Here is a 17,951-nt window from a genome sequence, read left to right as displayed (position 1 = left end):
TGCTGTCTGTCTTAGACATCTTCTTTCCACCCCCCCCATCCCCTTCCTTCCAATTTTTATCTTTATTGGGAGCAGCTAGATAATTAAAAACCATAGATAATACAAACATCTCAGAGTCCATGGTCTTCACATTCACCTTAAATCAAAATTGCTCATAAACATCTTGAACAGGTTTCAGTTTCAGATTTGTTTTGGAGTAAATTCTGAGACGTTTCCACTTTGGTTAGGGCTACAAAATACAGGAACAAAGGAGAAAATTAATCACTAATTTATACACAGTGATATCTGTTTACCAAAAAATATATATATTGTGTTGAAAAATCCTCATATAGTATATATGTGTATATATTAAAATATATGTTAAGGCTAAAGCTAATGTCCTGTCATATGTTGATATATACTTATATTGCATAAGTAATATCTTGAATAAAAAAGCCAAAACCAGAAGTAAGCTCCAGAATTGTTATATGCAGTATGACGTCATTGTATAACAAATGCATAGGAAAATAAAAACTGGAAGAAGTTATCCAAAAATGTTAACCATGGGTCTTTGGTGGTAGAATTATGGATGATTATTTCCTTTTTATTTTCCTTCCTTTTGAAAATATCCCACAGTGCATATGCATTACTATTGTAGTGAGAAAAATGTTTAGTTACCAAAAAAAAAACCATCATTAGGAACAAACAAATGTGGTCCAGACTAAATAAAATGATACAAAGTGTTTTTTCTCTATATATAATGCTATACTATTATTAATACCTCTAGTTTTTATATATAACTTTACAGTTTATAAAATGCTTTCATTTAAGTCATTTTCGTTTAATTTTCACAACTCTAAACGTGTACTGTTACTAATCCCATGGTTCTTTGTTTTTTGCAATTTATCACAAGTGTCTAAAAATAGCGCCAAGGGACATGGGGATTTAATTGGAAGAAATATACAATGGCATATAAGTAATGAGCTTGGCTCAAAAGAATCCAGTGAGGGCTTCCCTGGTGGCGCAGTGGTTGAGAGTCCACCTGCCGATGCAGGGGACACGGGTTCGTGCCCCGGTCCGGGAGGATCCCACATGCCGCGGAGCGGTTGGACCCGTGAGCCATGACCGCTGGGCCTGCACATCTGGAGCCTGTGTTCCACAATGGGAGAGGCCACAACAGTGAGAGGCCCGCATACTGCAAAAAAAAGAACAAAACAAAAAGCCACAAAAAGAATCCAGTGATTGACAGAGGTAACGTTAACTCTCACAGGAATGGCCTGTGCAATAATGTTAATGTTCCATTTGCTCTCTACCCCTTTCTTTCTTTTAGCAGGTGGCTACCCAGGCTACAGCCAAGACTCGTTCTTCCCAATTTGGTGTAGGCAACTTTCAGACTCCATCCTCCTTCAACCCCATGTCCCTCCCTGGAGCTTCCACTGCATCACCTGGTGCCGCTGCCTACCCAAGTCTCACCAATCGTGGATCCAACTTTGGTGAGTTCAGACTAGAAGGAGAAAAATCACACCACTAAAGAGGAAGGATTTTGGGCTTCCCTGGTGGCGCAGTGGTTAAGAGTCCCCCTGCCAATGCAGGGGACACGGGTTTGAGCCCTGGTCCAGGAAGATCCCACATGCCGCGGAGCAACTAATCCTGTGCGCCACAACTACTGAGCCTGCGCTCTAGAGCCCGCAAGCCACAACTACTTAGCCCACGTGCTCAGAGCCCGTGCTCCACAGCAAAGAGAAGCCACTGCAATGAGAAGCCCGTGCACCACAACGAAGAGTAGCCCCCGCTCGTCACAACTGGAGAAAGCCCGCGCGCAGCAATGAAGACCCAACGCAGCCAAAAATAAATAAATAAAATAAATAAATTCATTTTAAAAAAAAGAGAAAGAATTTCGTAGTTAAAATGGCTTGCTTTTGTCACAGCTGTACTGACTTAATTATAGGAAGATGCAAGGTGACAGTCCATTTGGAATATAAAACATACCCACATGAAAAAGACTTTAGCACATATAACAAAAAGCATGTAAAGTATTATAAATTTAATAATATGCAAGTATAGTCTGAATGAGCAAAGGACTCTTTGGAAAGGGTACCTAGAGAAGAAAAGTGAATCTGAGACCAGGGTTTGAAATAGAAGAGGCATTGACTTGCAGAAAGAAGGGCAGAAAGTATCTAGGTAAAATCAATGATTTGCATGTGATAATATACTAGTTTCTCCTCTCTAGTGGAGCTAGCAGATTGAAGTTGTTTATTCTTCCTTGCTGTATTTTTAGCTCCTGAGACTGGACAGACTGCAGGACAATTCCAGACACGGACAGCAGAGGGTGTGGGTGTCTGGCCACAGTGGCAGGGCCAGCAGCCTCATCATCGTTCAAGTTCTAATGAGCAACATGTTCAACAGCCATCAGCACAGCAACCTGGCCAGCCAGAGGTCTTCCAGGTGAGAGGGTGAACAGACTTCAGAAAACCAGAAACTGGGAGAGAGTCAGGGAGGAGAGACAGAAGAAAGCATGCATGGATTCAGGTGTTTGACTGAGGTTAGTAAGAAGAGAAGAAAAGACATATAGGAATAGATGTCATTAATTGAAAAGATTGTGAACTTAGTGTGCTGCACAGCCTTTAACCAGACCATCGTTAGTGATGTGAAGCGCCATGTGAAGACATCAAAAAAAGTAATTTTGGCCCATTCACGGAGAACCATGTGCCCACTTGATAGTACTTTAGGTATAAAAATACTGAATACAGCTCTAAAGGTCTATTTACATACATCCTGAGGGGACTGCAAGAGTCAGTGGAGTAATCTCAGGTGGGACAAAGGAGGAGCTTAGTTTAAAACACAGGTCGAAAGAAGGCAAAACAAGGTTTTGGTGGAAAACATAATAGGATAAGAGAGACTCCATATGTATCCAGAGGGGGGTTTTATGAAATGTGACAAGCAGATTTTTCTCCTTTTGAAAATACTGAGGTCTAGAAAAGAGGGAAAATGTGGAACTGTAGGAGAAAGACAGAGAAGGAACTAGGAAAAAAGGTCATCTAAAGGAGTCAGTGTTGCTGGGAGTAAGGAAGGCTAAGAGAACTCAGCACAGCAGAAACTCTCTGGGGCCAGAGATGACAGTTCAGGGGAATGTTGGGAGGCAGCTTGATAAATGTAAAGGATCAAGGTGTGTGACCCAAACTTATTCTTTTTCACTTATTAGGAGATGCTGTCCATGCTGGGAGACCAGAGCAACAGTTACAACAATGAAGAATTTCCTGATCTGACTATGTTTCCCTCCTTTTCAGAATAGAACTATTGGGGTGAGGATAAGGGGTGGGGGAGAAAAAAAAAGATCACCATTTGTTTTTAAAATCCAAATCTTACTATAAACAGAATAAAAGTTCCTCTCCCTTCCCTTCCCTCACCCCTGATGTATACCCCCTTTTCCTTCTGACCTTTCCCTTGTCTTCCTTGTTTCTCTCTGAGATAACATTTATAGAAGAAATGGAGTGAATCCTCAAGGCTTTGGGGACCCTTTGAAAAATTGAGACTGGATAAGGTTAAGAATGCCTTTCCTTATGTCTCCTGACCAGAAATTTTGTGCAGAGATGATTTATGCTGGGTCAAGGGGCAGGTTAGAGAACCTGGCATCCACTCTTTGCCTTGGATACTATGGCTTATTTCTGGAAAGAAATTCTCAATAAGGTGGAGGAGGGGAGAAATGTCCTCATGTTTGAGGACCATGAAGCATGGTAGGTATACATGGGGCTTTAGGAAGTGAACATAGGCTCTTTCTGCTGCCTGTGAGCAATTCCTCTGGAAAGAAACGTGTAAGGAAGTGTGAGAGAAGGAAAGAGTGTGTGTGTGTGCGTGCATGCGTGCATGCATGTGCACATGTGTGTGCATGAGCACGTGCACATTTATTTCTGTGTTTCTTTCTCCCTGTTGGGGAGTTATGCAAAATTTGTCCCAGATTTTGTCTTTGTGTTTTTTAAAGAGTCCTAAGGAGTTAACTCTTCCAGGTATTTTCCACTTAGTATTGCAGCCAAAGAATATTTAAATAAATATCTTTGCTGCACTTATATCTATGCCCAGCCAATAGGCAACTATAAGCAAATATATAAAGTCTTCTATTGAAATCGTTGGTCTGTCGTCGAACACATACAGTGATAAAGCTGGGTCATTCCTGCTTTTGGTGCTCTCACCTTATATGGAAGATCTGCAAACATTACAGAAGTAGGCTGGCAAGATAAACACTTTTAGAAACCCCCTACTTGGCCATAAGGATAATGCTGCATTTTTCTGTCAGAATCACATATGATGTGTGTTCTGTAGAGGTTATATATGCATGGAAACTCAGCTTCTTGGATTAGCAGTCCCAGTGAAAATCCTCACTGGTGGAGTTTAAACCAAATACCAAGCCTTTTTGCAAAGTAACCTCTTTCATACCATTCTCAAAGTATCCAGTCTGCAAGAAACGGAGATTTAGGTCTCTTCTGGGCCTATAGTTCTTTCCTCTTTGCTCCCTTTCCAATCTTGAGATTGGATTTTGCTTTATAGTACAAGTGTAATAAATCCATGTAATAGATGGGACCTGGACTCCCATCCCGACAGGGTCACTTAGCAATTAATTATAGCCATATAAACGCGGATACAGGTTACTACTCTCACTCTTTCCCTTCCTCAGGTAACAGCCATGTGTATCGGCCTTTTTTTTGTTTGTTTGGCTCAGGCCAGTATCTTAAGTGCAAGATTGAATAAGGAGAAGACATACTAAATGTAGCCATAGGGGACTGAGGAACATAGGTGGCCTTGGAGAGGCTGAAGAATGTCATTAGGTTTCCCTCCCTTTTGTCTCCAATCTGGTGCCAGGTAGTGGAGTGGAAAAGGAGACAGTTTATTTTTTTATTCTATGTGCACACATACAATATACGTATATATTTATATCACAGTTTAAGAAACCAAAAAGTTGAGTTTCCAATGAAATCCTTGTTTTTTAATAATCAGCTGTTTTTAAATGTGATCAGGACTATAATATTGTACAGTTATTATAGGGCTTCTGGGGAAGGGGAGGGGCGGGAGAAGATGCTCTGGGGGTTTTGTTTCTGCTTTTCCTTCAGGGTTTTATTTTTGATTGTCTTTTTTTTTCCTTGTTGGCCATTTCTGTACTGCTGGCATCTGTGCTGAGCCTTACAGTGGCAAAAATAATGACATGTAGCAAAGATTTTAAAACAAAATATTTTTTCCTTTTGTAAACTTTCCTGTGTTGTGTGATCTTGATTGCGGCTTTATTATTCCTTCCCAGCTCATAAACAACAAACACCCACAACTAGTTGAATCCATAGCTTGTGCTTCAAATATACAAACATAAAAGCACAGTATGTCTATAATTTCAGGAATCAGAAATCATAGGGCTCTGATCACTCAGCATTCCTTGGTTGTCCTCCTGATCTTGACTCATTCTGAGTAAAATCATCAGAGACATCTGACCATGGGGTGGGGGGTGGGGGATTGCCCAAGTCCTTGGGAGAGGGGGAAAGTTGGGACTTGAGACCAATAGGGCACTTCTGGATTTAAAGGAATCAGGGATGCGGAAATTTAAACTATTCAGGTCTAGACCTAGTTTCCCTCTAGGACAATGTGTTTCATTAGGAAATTTTAAAAACCCATAAGCATAAGCCTGTGTTCTTGAGGGTCTGTGTGTGTAATCAGCTAGAAACTGACTCTAGGTCCCATGTGTTATCCTTTTTGTTCCCAGGACCCCTTTTCCTCTTCGCACACATCTGTTTATGGAAGAAAATGTTTGGGGTTGTGGTTTAGGGACTAGATTCTTATGATCTGTCACATGCCTGGATGTTGAGGGAAGCATTTGGTGAAGCTCATATGACTGGACCTGGATCGGGGATTTTAATAATTGAGACAGATAATGTTCATCAGGCATCCCACCATCTGAGAGTTTTAGCAACAAAGAAGTCACATGTGAATTTGTCAGTGCTTATGGCATTGATTCAAGTGCTGTCATAAATAACCAGGGATACTGTTTATGGTTACTTTTAGAACTGGTTTCATCTGGACTTTTCTGGACGTATCCTTCCTCAGCAAAACCATGTTAGTCTGGGAAAGATATTCCCCTGCCTGGAAGCAATGACAACTTTTAGTCAACAAGTTTATAAAATACAAATGATTTTGGAGCCTGTGACTTCCCTTACATACTTTTTTCTAGCCTTTTGTGTTCATTTCCTCATCCCTCATGTGAGGGTCAGACATATTGGAAAACAGGTTTCAAAGTTGGAGAGATGAATAATAACAGGAAAGGGGCTGGGAAAGTTGTAATCCCCCAGTATAATAAATAATATTTTGTCCACGAGAGAGAAGGTAAGCTGCAACTTGGATAATATGTATTGAGGTCTTTTTTTTTTGTCTGCTCTCAAAGGCAGGCAGCCACGTGAAACTAAATACCTAACAACTCTCTGCCCTGGCACACATGCTCCATATGCGCACGCAGAAACGATACAAACCTGCTGCCTCCTTCCCTCCTCCCTAATCCCCCTCTCTTAGCATTTCTATCTCCACTGCCCTCCCCATCCAAATTTTCCAGCCAACAGCTAGAGTTGACTTCCGCAATCCTGGTGGAATAAATCCAGCACCCCTAGCCATCCGCCCACATTATCCACACTTCTCTGCCGAGACAGCCCAGAGAACAGATCCCCATCAGCAGGTAACATTTTCAACTTCCTAGATCTTGTAGCTTCTCATTCCTTTCAGTTCTCCATTTTTAGGAATATTAGGAATGTAGTGACTTGGGGATCAAAATGAACTTTATAGGCTTTGCAGATGAAAACAGTGATGCCCTTCTTAGGTTATTTCCTGGCTAAGTAAAATCTGCCTGGAAATCTTTAGGACTCCTTTTATGGTTTGTGTATATATATACATGGTTATTAGTGAAAGCAAAGAATATAGGGCATCCTTTCCCCATCCCTCAAGGAGTGACCTCTCAGGGTTGATATTTTTTTGGGGGGGGGTGCGGGGGGGTGGGCAGGTACCAAAAGGGTTAACTCACTAGCAGGGAGGAGTGGTGCAGGGAGGTGGTAGCTCAGTAAGGTCTTCCTACTGTTTGAGACATCCCAAAGCCCTTAACACTCCAGATATTAAACGTCCTCCTGGACATTTTGCCAGTTTGCAAAGATTACACAAAAATGGACTATAAATTCAAAATTTATGCAAGCTGTGTGACTTGATGCAGACTAACTTGCTCTTAAAATGGAGGACATGAAATTAGCAAGACACTGCGAGAAGTGAATGAAGCTAGAGTAAACTTCTGAAAAGCTGTGTATCTAATAATCACAGAACATTGCTTTTCTGTCTTACTTTCTTCTAACAAACTTTGGTTCTGAGGCTTTTTGTCCTGTGAGGCAGTCACAGAGGTTTTGTGGGGTTTTGGGTCAGAAAAAGAAAGAAAAACATTCCTGCCCACAGCAGCTGGTTGAGATTAGGACAGTTTCCTGCCTGAGGAAGGAGCAGGAAGAGAAAGGAGGAAGAAATGCATAAGAAGACTGAGGAGACAGTAAACAACTCATAGTTCGAGAATAGGAAATGCTGTCAGCTTTTCCCTTGTCCTCTCCTGGCAAGATCAGGAGAAGTATCAGAATTTAGGCAAGAAACAAAAGAATGCCTTGAAGAAATGATCAGGAAACAAAACTTAGCTGAAAATCACTCCTTTGTGTATTCTCCGGCCCCACTCATCCCACCCTGCACTTACCTTGTCTATCTCCTCCAAGTCTGCTGGGGACACTGGAGCAGACAGGTGTTGTCCCATCCTGATTGTCCATTTTCTACCCCATTGCTGGTTATCTGTTCAAGTGTATCTGTGTGTATGTGTATATGTGTGTGTGTGTGTGGGATCTCCCTAGGTCAAAATACTTGTAACCAGATGTATCAGCATCCCACCCAAACCCAGAACCCTCCTGACTATCACTGTTTTTATCATATGGAAGTCATCCTCAATCCCTGTCTACCTTCCTTGTAAAGCCTAGTTTTCCTCTGCCTCGTGGTCCAGAGGAAGGCGTTCTTAACTTTGGGTTCATGAACTCCCCAGAATTATTGTGTGTGCTTCATTTTTCTGGTAAGAGGGCCTAAAGTGGGTTGAAAATTTTTATTAGCTTGTCATGGGAGTCTATGAGTACCAAAGGTTAAGAACCACCTGTCTGAGAATATGGTTCCAGCTATTTCCTCATCCCAAGCCGGGTTAGGAACCTCTGGGCAAATAGAAGAGTGTCCCCTAATTATCCCCTTCTCCAGGATGTGGGGGCTCAAGGTTCTACTACTGCTGCCTGTGGTGAGCCTTGCTCTGTACCCCGAGGAGATGCTGAACACCCAGTGGGAGCTATGGAAGAAGACCTACAGAAAGCAGTATAACGGCAAGGTGCCTGGGAACCTGGAGGGGAACATGGTGGGAGGGTTGGAACCTGAGACATCTAATCCTAGCTTCCAGACTCCCTTCTTCAACCCCAATACTTTAACCACTACAACCAAAGCAAACCTGCCCCTGGTCCCTAACTGTTAACATATACTTTCCATTACTACTCCTCAATTCACCCTCCATCAAGTCCTTCCTTTTCTTCATAACTGTCTTATATTTCTCTTTTGGGAAGCCGCCTCAGATTAATGCTATTAATCCATAAGCAATTTTTTCCCTATATGTCTCTCCAGAGCTTTGCATTCTATTATTTGTTTTATATATTTCTTTTGCATGCTCTTAATAATCCCATGGTCAGTTCCCCAACTGGATTGTAAACCCTCTATGATTGTAAATTTAATCTCTTCTAGAAACCTCCACAGTATTATGTAGATAACTTTGTACACAGGACACAGTCTATGCCAATACTGACTATTCTCTGTTTAGGTGGATGAAATCTCTCGGCGTTTAATTTGGGAAAAAAACCTGAAGCATATTTCCATCCATAATCTTGAGGCCTCTCTTGGTGTCCATACATATGAACTGGCCATGAACCATTTGGGGGATATGGTGAGTTGATCCCTTGCTCCTGGTCTGCCTGCCCTGTTTGTCTTGGTTCCCTGCTTATGCCTGGCCTCTTTCTTCTTCGTCCCAGACCAGTGAAGAAGTGGTTCAGAAGATGACTGGACTCAAAATACCCCCCTCTCATTCCCGCAGTAATGACACCCTCTATATCCCAGACTGGGAAGGCAGCCCAGACTCTGTTGATTATCGGAAGAAGGGATATGTTACTCCTGTCAAAAACCAGGTACCCTCCTTCCTCTTGGGTGTGGGTATGGAAACTGGCATGACCTCTCCCTTCTTCTGCTTCTTTGTTCTTAAGGTAGGAGGGCATCAGGAAAAGAGGGCAAAGAATTAAGTTACCTCTCCCCCTGCTAAGAGAGTAAAGTCTATTCTGTTATTTAACTCATCATCTGTTTTTGTACATTTAGGTTATTTCTGTTTTTTCTTTTCTACAAAGTGTTGCTGTAAGCACCTGTGTGCATATATTTTTGTGAATATATACAAATATTTATGCAAAACAAATCCCAAAATTGGAATCAGTAGGTCACAGAATCCTTTCCAAAAAAGTTTGTACGATCTTACATTCTTACCAGCATGAGAATGTAAGTTTTCCCACAACCTTAACAAGGCTGATCTTATCCACCAGATGAACACTTGATTTAACATTCATTCAAGAAACACATTTTTTTCAGAACCTACCAGATATAGTGCTAGGCAGTAGAGATTCAAGATGACTAAGATATAACCTGTGTCCTCAAGAAATCCCCAGTCTTAAAAAATAGAACAGGAAAGAAAGAAAAATGTATAATCTAGCTGAACAAACACTAATAATAATAGCTAGCACTTTTTGAGAGATTATTATTATTACACATAATAATTCATCCTTTACATGAATTAACTTTTTAAATTCTCATAATTCCATTAAGTATATTGTTATTATCCACAATTTTCACATAAAGAAAGTGAGGTACAGAGAGGTTTAGTAATTTACCCAAGGTTACAAATCTAGTGCGTTACAAAACCAGTATAGATGGTCCCCAACTTCTGATGGTTCACCTTATGATTTTTTGACTTCATGATGATGTGAAAGTGATAGGCATTCCATAGAAACTGTACTTCAAATTTTGAATTTTGATCTTTTCCCAGGCTAGGATATGTGGTACGAAACCTTTTCTTGATGTTGGCCTGTGGTAGAGAGCCACTGCTCCCAGTCAGCCACATGATCACGAGGGTAAACAACCAATACACTTACAACCAGTCTGTTTTTCACTTTCAGTACAGTATTCAATAAATTACATGAGATATGCAACACTTTATTATAAAATAGGCTTTGTGTTAGATGGTTTTACCCAACTGAAGGCTAACGTAAGTGTACTGAGCACATTTAAGGTAGGCTAGGCTAAGTTTTGATGTTCAGTAGGTTAGGGGTATTAAGTGCATTTTTGACTTACTATGTTTTCAATTTATGATGGATTCATTGGAGGAAGAGCTGTACTCTGCTTTACTACAGCTAATGGTAACAATAGTAACCACAGTTATCAATAGCAACAATAGCAATAGAACACTGCAACAAAGGTTAAATGAAGGGAAATAGGAAGACTTCACAGCAAAGGGGACAGGTGCTGGAATTTATAAAACATATGGAATTTCACCAGGCAGGTAGAAGGAAGAAACAAAAAGTGTGAACAGCAATGACTGATAGTTTCTCTGTTATGCCTCTCAGGGTCAGTGTGGTTCCTGTTGGGCTTTTAGCTCTGTGGGTGCCCTGGAGGGCCAACTCAAGAAGAAAACTGGCAAACTCTTAAATCTGAGTCCACAGAACCTGGTGGACTGTGTGTCTGAGAATGATGGCTGTGGAGGGGGCTACATGACCAATGCCTTCCAGTATGTGCAGAAGAACCGGGGCATTGACTCTGAAGATGCCTACCCATATGTTGGACAGGTGAGACTGTCCCATGCAGTCATACAGCTCTGTAATGGCTCCTCCTTCCCCAGCATGACATTTTGTACCGGAAAGAAGTCTAGAAATCTTGTTTTCTGTTACCCTATCCAGCCTTCTTGATGGGATAATTTCCCACAGAAGGCCAAGAAGATTCCCACAGTCTGGGAGAATTTGGGGAGCTTAGGCTACCATGGTTCCTATCTGCCTCTCTGCCCTGAAGAAAAAACAGAGGACAGGTTACCCCATAGATCTCTGAGTCAGTCTCTGTAACTCTCTGCTCAACTCCTCCACTCCTATCACAAATCTCCAGGCCCACCATGCTAATTTCATGAATCACTTGGCCTTAATTTGTATGATCTCAGTGTGGGTTTGGGGAACATTTAAGCAAATTATGTAAGTTAACATGCTAACGTATAAAATGAGAGAAAAAGCAAGTTGCTTCATATTTATTGCAGTTTTAGAGATCAACTCACTTCCTCCTATAAGGTCCTTTAGTAATAGGAAGATCTTTCTTATCTAAAAGGAAGAAGATCTGAGGGCTTTTTATATACATGGGGTTGATAGATAATATAATATGGGGCCTTTGCAATAAGAGCCTTTGAAGCAGGGATAACAAGTCTGAGTAATACAAATGATGGCTACCATGTGCTAAGCCATGTACTTAGTGCATGTTCTCATTTAATTCTCATAAAAGCCCTGTAAAGTACCCTTATCCTCACTTTATAGGTGAGGACATTGACACTTAAAGAGATAAAATAGCATATTCAAACTCACACCTTTAGTTATGTAGCAGAGCCAAGATCTATCTATTGGATCTGTTTATCTGCTGCAAACATTCCCAGGCATGTCTTCTATGCACTTGTACAAGAATTTCTTTACTAGAATATAATATCTAGGAATAGAATTGTCTGAGTCTTGGGGTATGTGCATCTTCCTCTTTACTAGATAATGTCAAATTGTTTACCAAAGTGTTTGGAAAAATTTGTATTTCCCACCTGCACAGTATAAGAAATCCTATTGATTCATCTCTTCATTCGTATGCTTATCTGGCCATTTGCATTTCTTCTTCAGTGAATTGACTGTTTATATCTTTTCCCATCTTTAGGTTGTGCTCTCTTTTTTACTGATTTTTAGGAATTTAAAAAAGATATTTGGATACTAATACTATGTGTGTTGTGAGTCTGTTTTTCTTTTCATTCTCTTTATGACGTCTTTCAATCCAGAAATGTTCTTAATTTTAGTGTAGAAAAATTATTAGTTTTTTTCTTTTGCAATTTGTGCCTTTAAAAAATCCAGTAACAACGAGTTTTATTTATTCGTGTTTAGTCATCTGAAATGGTACCTCCTGCAACAAAATGCTCATTAATGTAAATGACTGAACAGATCCATTTTACTGGATATTCAGCAACCTACATAGTAATGTCACTTCAGCACATCATTGTGACATTGGCCACATCAAAACTACTGCATTTCATAAATGTCATGCCATTAGTATTCCATGTTATGGTTTTTTAGCTGTCAGGTAAATAAGTCAGAGAAGTTGGAGGTTGTGTGTGGAAAGCTTTTTCTTTACTCTGTGTACAGTTCTCAGAACTGCTGGGTCCCCAGTCCATATCTGACCCTGGGGCTGCTGCCGTAATGCACAGCACACTGAAGCTGTCCTAAAAGGTTAGCTTTTGAATTCTGAGTACATCAGGCCAGTCAGTGAGATAACCTGGGCATGGTAAAATATTCTTTTGTAAACTGTCAAATATTCTTCTGACAACTTTTTGTTGTCACTTGACATCAAAAAAATTAAATAAATCCTGGGCTTCCCTGGTGGCGCAGTGGTTGAGAGTCCGCCTGCCGCTGCAGGGGACAAGGGTTTGTGCCCCGGTCCAGGAAGATCCCACATGCCGCTTATAACTTTTTTCATATTGATTAATCCAGGCAACCAATTTAAAGGGTTGTCTAACTATATTAAAAACATAACTTAAATATTATTAGAGCTAGTAGTTGATCACTTATCCATTGACAGCTTGCATCATTTATTCAGTACTATATTAACCAGTCTGTTGAGAGACAGTTTAACTAATAACTCAGAAACTCTGAATAATTTAAAGGAAAATTACATAACATTTGAAACCCTATTTTGGAATAGAAGGAGCAATTGACTTATAATCTCTGTTCTCCTACCCCCTCAAATGATCTCGTCAGCATTTTAGAGAAATGTGCAATGATTTTGGTCTCATAATAATTAAAATGAAGAATTAGCCATATAAAACATGTGTTCCATTTTTAACATTCTGAATCTTGGACAACTGTTCTCTTTTCTACTTTACAGTTTTTAAAAGCAGTTATTGTCCAAAACTGAAAGAACTTCTTATATGAACGTGTAAATGAATGGAAGGAGGTAAAGAAAAACAAAATTAAAAAAAAGAAGAGATCTGATAGGGCAGCAGCCAGATAATACAGTAATTTAAGTTCATTCCAGCCATAATGCAGGTTATTTTTACTTTAAAGTATCATCACGTGGTATCCTTCCAAATCCATTCCTTAGATATTTTATTTTACTTGTAGATCTATGCAATTTTTGGCACTAGGAGGCATCAAGAGTTTGGATCATATGGCAGATAACAAAGGAATCTTGAGAAATTATTAAGACAGGAGACTACTGTAATCTTAGAATATCATGTCAACTGCTGCCATTATTGTTAATATTTAGACAATGTATTCTTGTAGATGCAACTTCAGGGTTTTGAAGGGGTAGTCTGTAGGAAAATGAACTGCCAAAAAGAATACACCGCCTTGATATGGGTTCCCATTAGATTCCATAATTGTGGCTTGACAATGAAACATATCATCGTTAACTAGACCTGCAAAACATAACACTGGAAATTCACAGGCTGAATTGCTAAGTTCTTTATTAATTTGTTTTAGTGTCATGTTATGTGCTTTTATCTCATGAGAGCGCAAGGGTCCAGCCAGAACCCTTTGCCTGTTATATGTGCATGGGGCCAATGTCCTCCCTCTAGCTGGGGCTTGGCATTGGCCTCCTCCCCACACAGCAGCTGCTGCCTCCCTGCCTCCTGAGGATCACACATACTACATTGCCAGAAGATGATTTGTGCTTTTAAAAAAATCTTATTTCAGAAATCTTTCTCTACCCTGAGGTAGAAATTAAAAAATATTCTCTTTTTTAAGTTTTACAGTGTTTCCTTTCACATTTATGTTTTAAAACCACCTGGAGCTGATTTTTGTGTATGGTACAAGGTATCCACTTTTCATATTCTTTTTTTTTATAGTTTCTAAAATGGTGAGCAGAGAACAGACCCTTTCTAGAGACTCTAGTCTGCTGCCCCTGTTAGTGCACTGACATCACCCAAAACATTGGCAGAACTCCTCACTCACTGATTCACTGCCTGTTGCTTAGTCCTAGTCCTATTTCAACCTGTTTTTTCCAGGATGAAAGTTGTATGTACAACCCAACAGGCAAGGCAGCTAAGTGCAGAGGGTACAGAGAGATCCCTGAGGGAAATGAAAAAGCTCTGAAGAGGGCAGTGGCCCGAGTGGGACCCGTCTCTGTGGCCATTGATGCAAGCCTGACCTCCTTCCAGTTTTACAGAAAAGGTAAGGCACTGTTCCTATGGAGCACAATCAACCGTCTCTTATGACGTGGGCTGGGCAGCTTCTCAAAGGGTACTGAGCATTTTCAGTACTTGTTTCCATAAAGACTGAGTCTGCCAGGGAGAAACAGCTGCCACAGCACAGAGCATCTCTGTCGTAAGCCCTCCTGACTGGGATGGGATTCTACAGAGGGTCTCCTAGAGTGGGAGACCTCACAGGGCGACCCTTGGATTGCAGAAAGCTTCACCTTGATAGTTTGTTTCCTAGGTGTGTATTACGATGAAAACTGCAATAGCGATAATCTGAACCATGCAGTTTTGGCAGTGGGATACGGGATCCAGAAGGGAAACAAGCACTGGATAATTAAAAACAGGTAATGATGGGAACGCTACATGTCATCCTCTTAACACTCACCCTCAACTCCAACTTCCCAATATTCCTTTCTTTCTCTTAAATCAAGAGGAAGTTTTCTCAGATGTTTCAATTCTACCTTCCCAATCAGAGGCTATTAATTCTAACATTTAATGACCAGACAAGAATACTAAAGGTATGTGTTGGGCAGCTGCCATATGTCCAAGGTGCTTAGTCACAAACACATGAGCAGGTGTCTGTTTTCAGTGATCTCATAGCCCCCTAAGAAAGACAGACCTAGCTAAATGAGAACATAAAGTAACACCAAGAACCAGCAGGAACTTTGGAATTATAGTTTTTTCTTTCTTTTCTCTCTAATGTGATTGATTTTTTACAGAGGTTTCCATCATCAGTCTGTCTATAAGCAGTAGGGTACAGTATAAACAAAGTAAAAGTTTAGTATCCTCTTGTGCAGCTTTTTGCCCTTCCAGATACACTTAGGATAGACATATATAAGAACTGGCCAAAGATTTTGAAGTCTGTGAAGAGAAATTCTTTTCAGAAAGTAGATATGAGCAACAACAACAAAAATTAGTGTTTCCCTCTCTATTATTGGGAACAAATAAAACTACACATTATTAGTAGTTGGCTCCCCATTTCTCTTTAGCCCTTTGTGACTTTGTAGGGGGGCAGATTTAGGGTAGTTATTCTATTTCTTTCCTCATTGGTCAACACCAGCCTAGCAGTAGCACTGATTAAATTTTCTGTCCTTGGTGCCCTCCAAAGAGCAGGGGTCCTAGACTCTGGGGAGTGCACAGGCCAATGCAGTAGTATAACCAAGTTGTGTTTGCTCCCTGGAGGGCTGGCAGGATAGAATGTAAGGCTGCGAGTTGCTTCAAGCCTGAAGCAATTTTTTATATCACAGTTCCAATTAAGAGTGAACCTGAGCACCTTTCTAAGAGGATGTTCCTTCTCCCACAGCTTCTGTCTTGTGTTCTCCCTTTCTCGACTCCCAGCCCAAGCACTTACCCTGTCCTTTCTTGATCAAGTGCCAAGAGAGCTGGGAAGAATAAAGGACACACCTAGGCAGGATCAGGATCATTGGGGACCCCTGGAGAAGGGAACGGTGGTAGGGTAAAAGTCTTAAGTAAAATGTACCGGGTAACTGGTGAATTTTCTGGTTGGGGAGAAAGGACAAAAAACTCATGAAAACAATTTAGGAAGATGTATAGACCAATCTTCCCTCTCTCTGTCTGTCTCTGTCTCTGTCTTTTTCTACCTGTATCTAATCTTCCAGTCTCTCCACTCGTCTCCTTAGCAATCTCATCAATTCTCATAGCTTCATTCATTTCTTCTATGAAACCAAGATCACCAGCTTCAGCCTCTCTTGCCTCTTTCTTATGCTCTAGACTCACATTTTCAAGATTACTCTTCATAAAACACAAGTTGAATGATTTTACTCTCCCAATCAGAAAACTGCAGTGTCTCCTCTACTATCATGGGCCAGAGAGTCAAACTCTTTAGCCTGGCAGTAAAGATCACTCAACCTGATCTCCCACTACACCCTGTCAAGCACCCTGTATTTCAGCTACATGATCCTAACACATGTCCCATGCTTTCCTGCCTCTGTTACTCATTTCACACTCCCCTGCTGGCTTCCATTTCCACAGGTCCAAATTCTATCCGCCTTTGGGCTCAGCTCAAATGCCACCTTTTTTGTTAAGCCCTTTTTGATCCCCTTGGTCAGAAGATATTTCTCCTATAGCACTATGCCTCCATTTCTTGACTTTAAACTGTTTAAAGGTAAAAACTGTCTTATTCATTTTTGTAACACATCGGTACCTATACTCAGGTACAATACTCAGTAAATGTTTTATTGAATAAACTGAGGGTACTAAGTATTTTCCTTGCTTGGTCCTACAGCTGGGGAGAAAACTGGGGAAACAAAGGCTATATCCTCATGGCCCGGAACAAGAACAACGCTTGTGGCATTGCCAACCTGGCCAGCTTCCCCAAGATGTGACTTCGGCCAGCCAACCCCATCCTGCTCTTCCATTCCTTCCACAATGGTGCAACATACTGATATACCTTGGAAGGGAATTGGTGTGCCTTTCTTGAAGAAGATGTAATGATACAGAGATTGTCTGTTCAGTTTCCATGTTTGTTTGTGCTTCAAGTGACACTCCTACTACTTTTCTTCTCTCCACCCAAGGTCTTTATTTTTTCATTAGAAATAGGAAATTTCCCTAACAGGTATGCATTCTTAGGCTAAGAGATGTGACCACAGCCTGCCCTGACTGTGTTGTCCTGGGGCCAATGTTGTGTAAATAGAGGCTAGAGATCTTCAGCTAGACTAGATTCTCATTCACAGGGACTAGTTAGCTTTAACCACTCTAGAGGACTAAGGTGACCTGACTTCTCAGTCTCCACATTTACTTCTATATCTTCAAGGTAGAAATTCCACCCCATTAATAAATCTATTCATAAATCTTTGGTACAAGGTTACATGATACAACAAATGTGTTTTGTTTTTCCTTCTTTGCATTTATAAAGTAAACTGTACTTATCACTTATCTCTAATTTAATAAATAGCTATTTAGTAAACATTCATTTTGTGTCAGATACCATGCTAGGTGCTGGAGACAAAAAGATGAACAAAACATATTCCTTATATGTGATGTGCTCACAGTTTGTCTGGAGATTCTGTTGCATAAACAGTTTGTCCTAATTCATTTATTTGTTCATCCCTTCAACCAACATTTTAATTATTTTTTAATAGATCTTTATTGGAGTATAATTGCTTCACAATACTGTGTTAGTTTCTGTTGTACAACAAAGTGAATCAGCCATATGCATACATATATCCCCATATCCCCTCCCTTTTGAGCCTCCCTCCCACCCTCCCTATCCCACCCCTCTAGGCAGTCACAAAGCACCAAGCTGATCTCCCTGTGCTATGCTGCTGCTTCCCACTAGCTAACTATTTTACGTTTGGTAGTGTATATATGTAGATGCTACTCTCACTTCACCCCAGCTTCCCCTTCTCCCGCTGTGTCCTCAAGTCCATTCTCT

General features: G+C 40.7%; 2 protein-coding genes across 5 annotated transcripts in view; both read left to right on the top strand.

Moving 5' to 3' along the window:
• The window catches only part of ARNT (aryl hydrocarbon receptor nuclear translocator), a 66,465-nt gene extending 61,267 nt beyond the window's left edge, over positions 1–5,198 (top strand). For 2 of the 4 annotated variants that reach the window (XM_060090491.1, XM_060090489.1), the window contains 3 exons: positions 1,313–1,472; positions 2,258–2,424; positions 3,182–5,198. In XM_060090491.1, the coding sequence (XP_059946474.1) occupies positions 1,313–1,472; positions 2,258–2,424; positions 3,182–3,271 (417 nt within the window). In that variant the 3' untranslated portion in view covers positions 3,272–5,198. Of the gene's footprint in view, positions 1–1,309; positions 1,473–2,257; positions 2,425–3,181 lie in introns of all 4 variants that reach the window. The other 2 variants (XM_060090490.1, XM_060090488.1) reach the window with 1 other exon arrangement.
• A 1,366-nt stretch (positions 5,199–6,564) lies between these two features.
• CTSK (cathepsin K) lies at positions 6,565–17,489 on the top strand. The gene is made up of 8 exons (XM_060090487.1): positions 6,565–6,679; positions 8,260–8,383; positions 8,864–8,986; positions 9,072–9,224; positions 10,704–10,922; positions 14,366–14,531; positions 14,796–14,901; positions 16,803–17,489. Exons 2-8 carry the CDS (start codon positions 8,261–8,263, stop codon positions 16,900–16,902), a joined length of 990 nt encoding a protein of 329 aa, XP_059946470.1. The 5' UTR covers positions 6,565–6,679; position 8,260; the 3' UTR covers positions 16,903–17,489.
• The last annotated feature ends 462 nt before the right edge of the window (positions 17,490–17,951 follow it).

The sequence above is a fragment of the Mesoplodon densirostris genome, chromosome 2 (genome assembly GCF_025265405.1).
Source record: "Mesoplodon densirostris isolate mMesDen1 chromosome 2, mMesDen1 primary haplotype, whole genome shotgun sequence".
Taxonomy (NCBI): domain Eukaryota; kingdom Metazoa; phylum Chordata; class Mammalia; order Artiodactyla; family Ziphiidae; genus Mesoplodon; species Mesoplodon densirostris.
The sequence above is the reverse complement of the archived record's forward strand: the minus strand, read 5'-3'. Positions and strand labels throughout refer to the sequence as shown.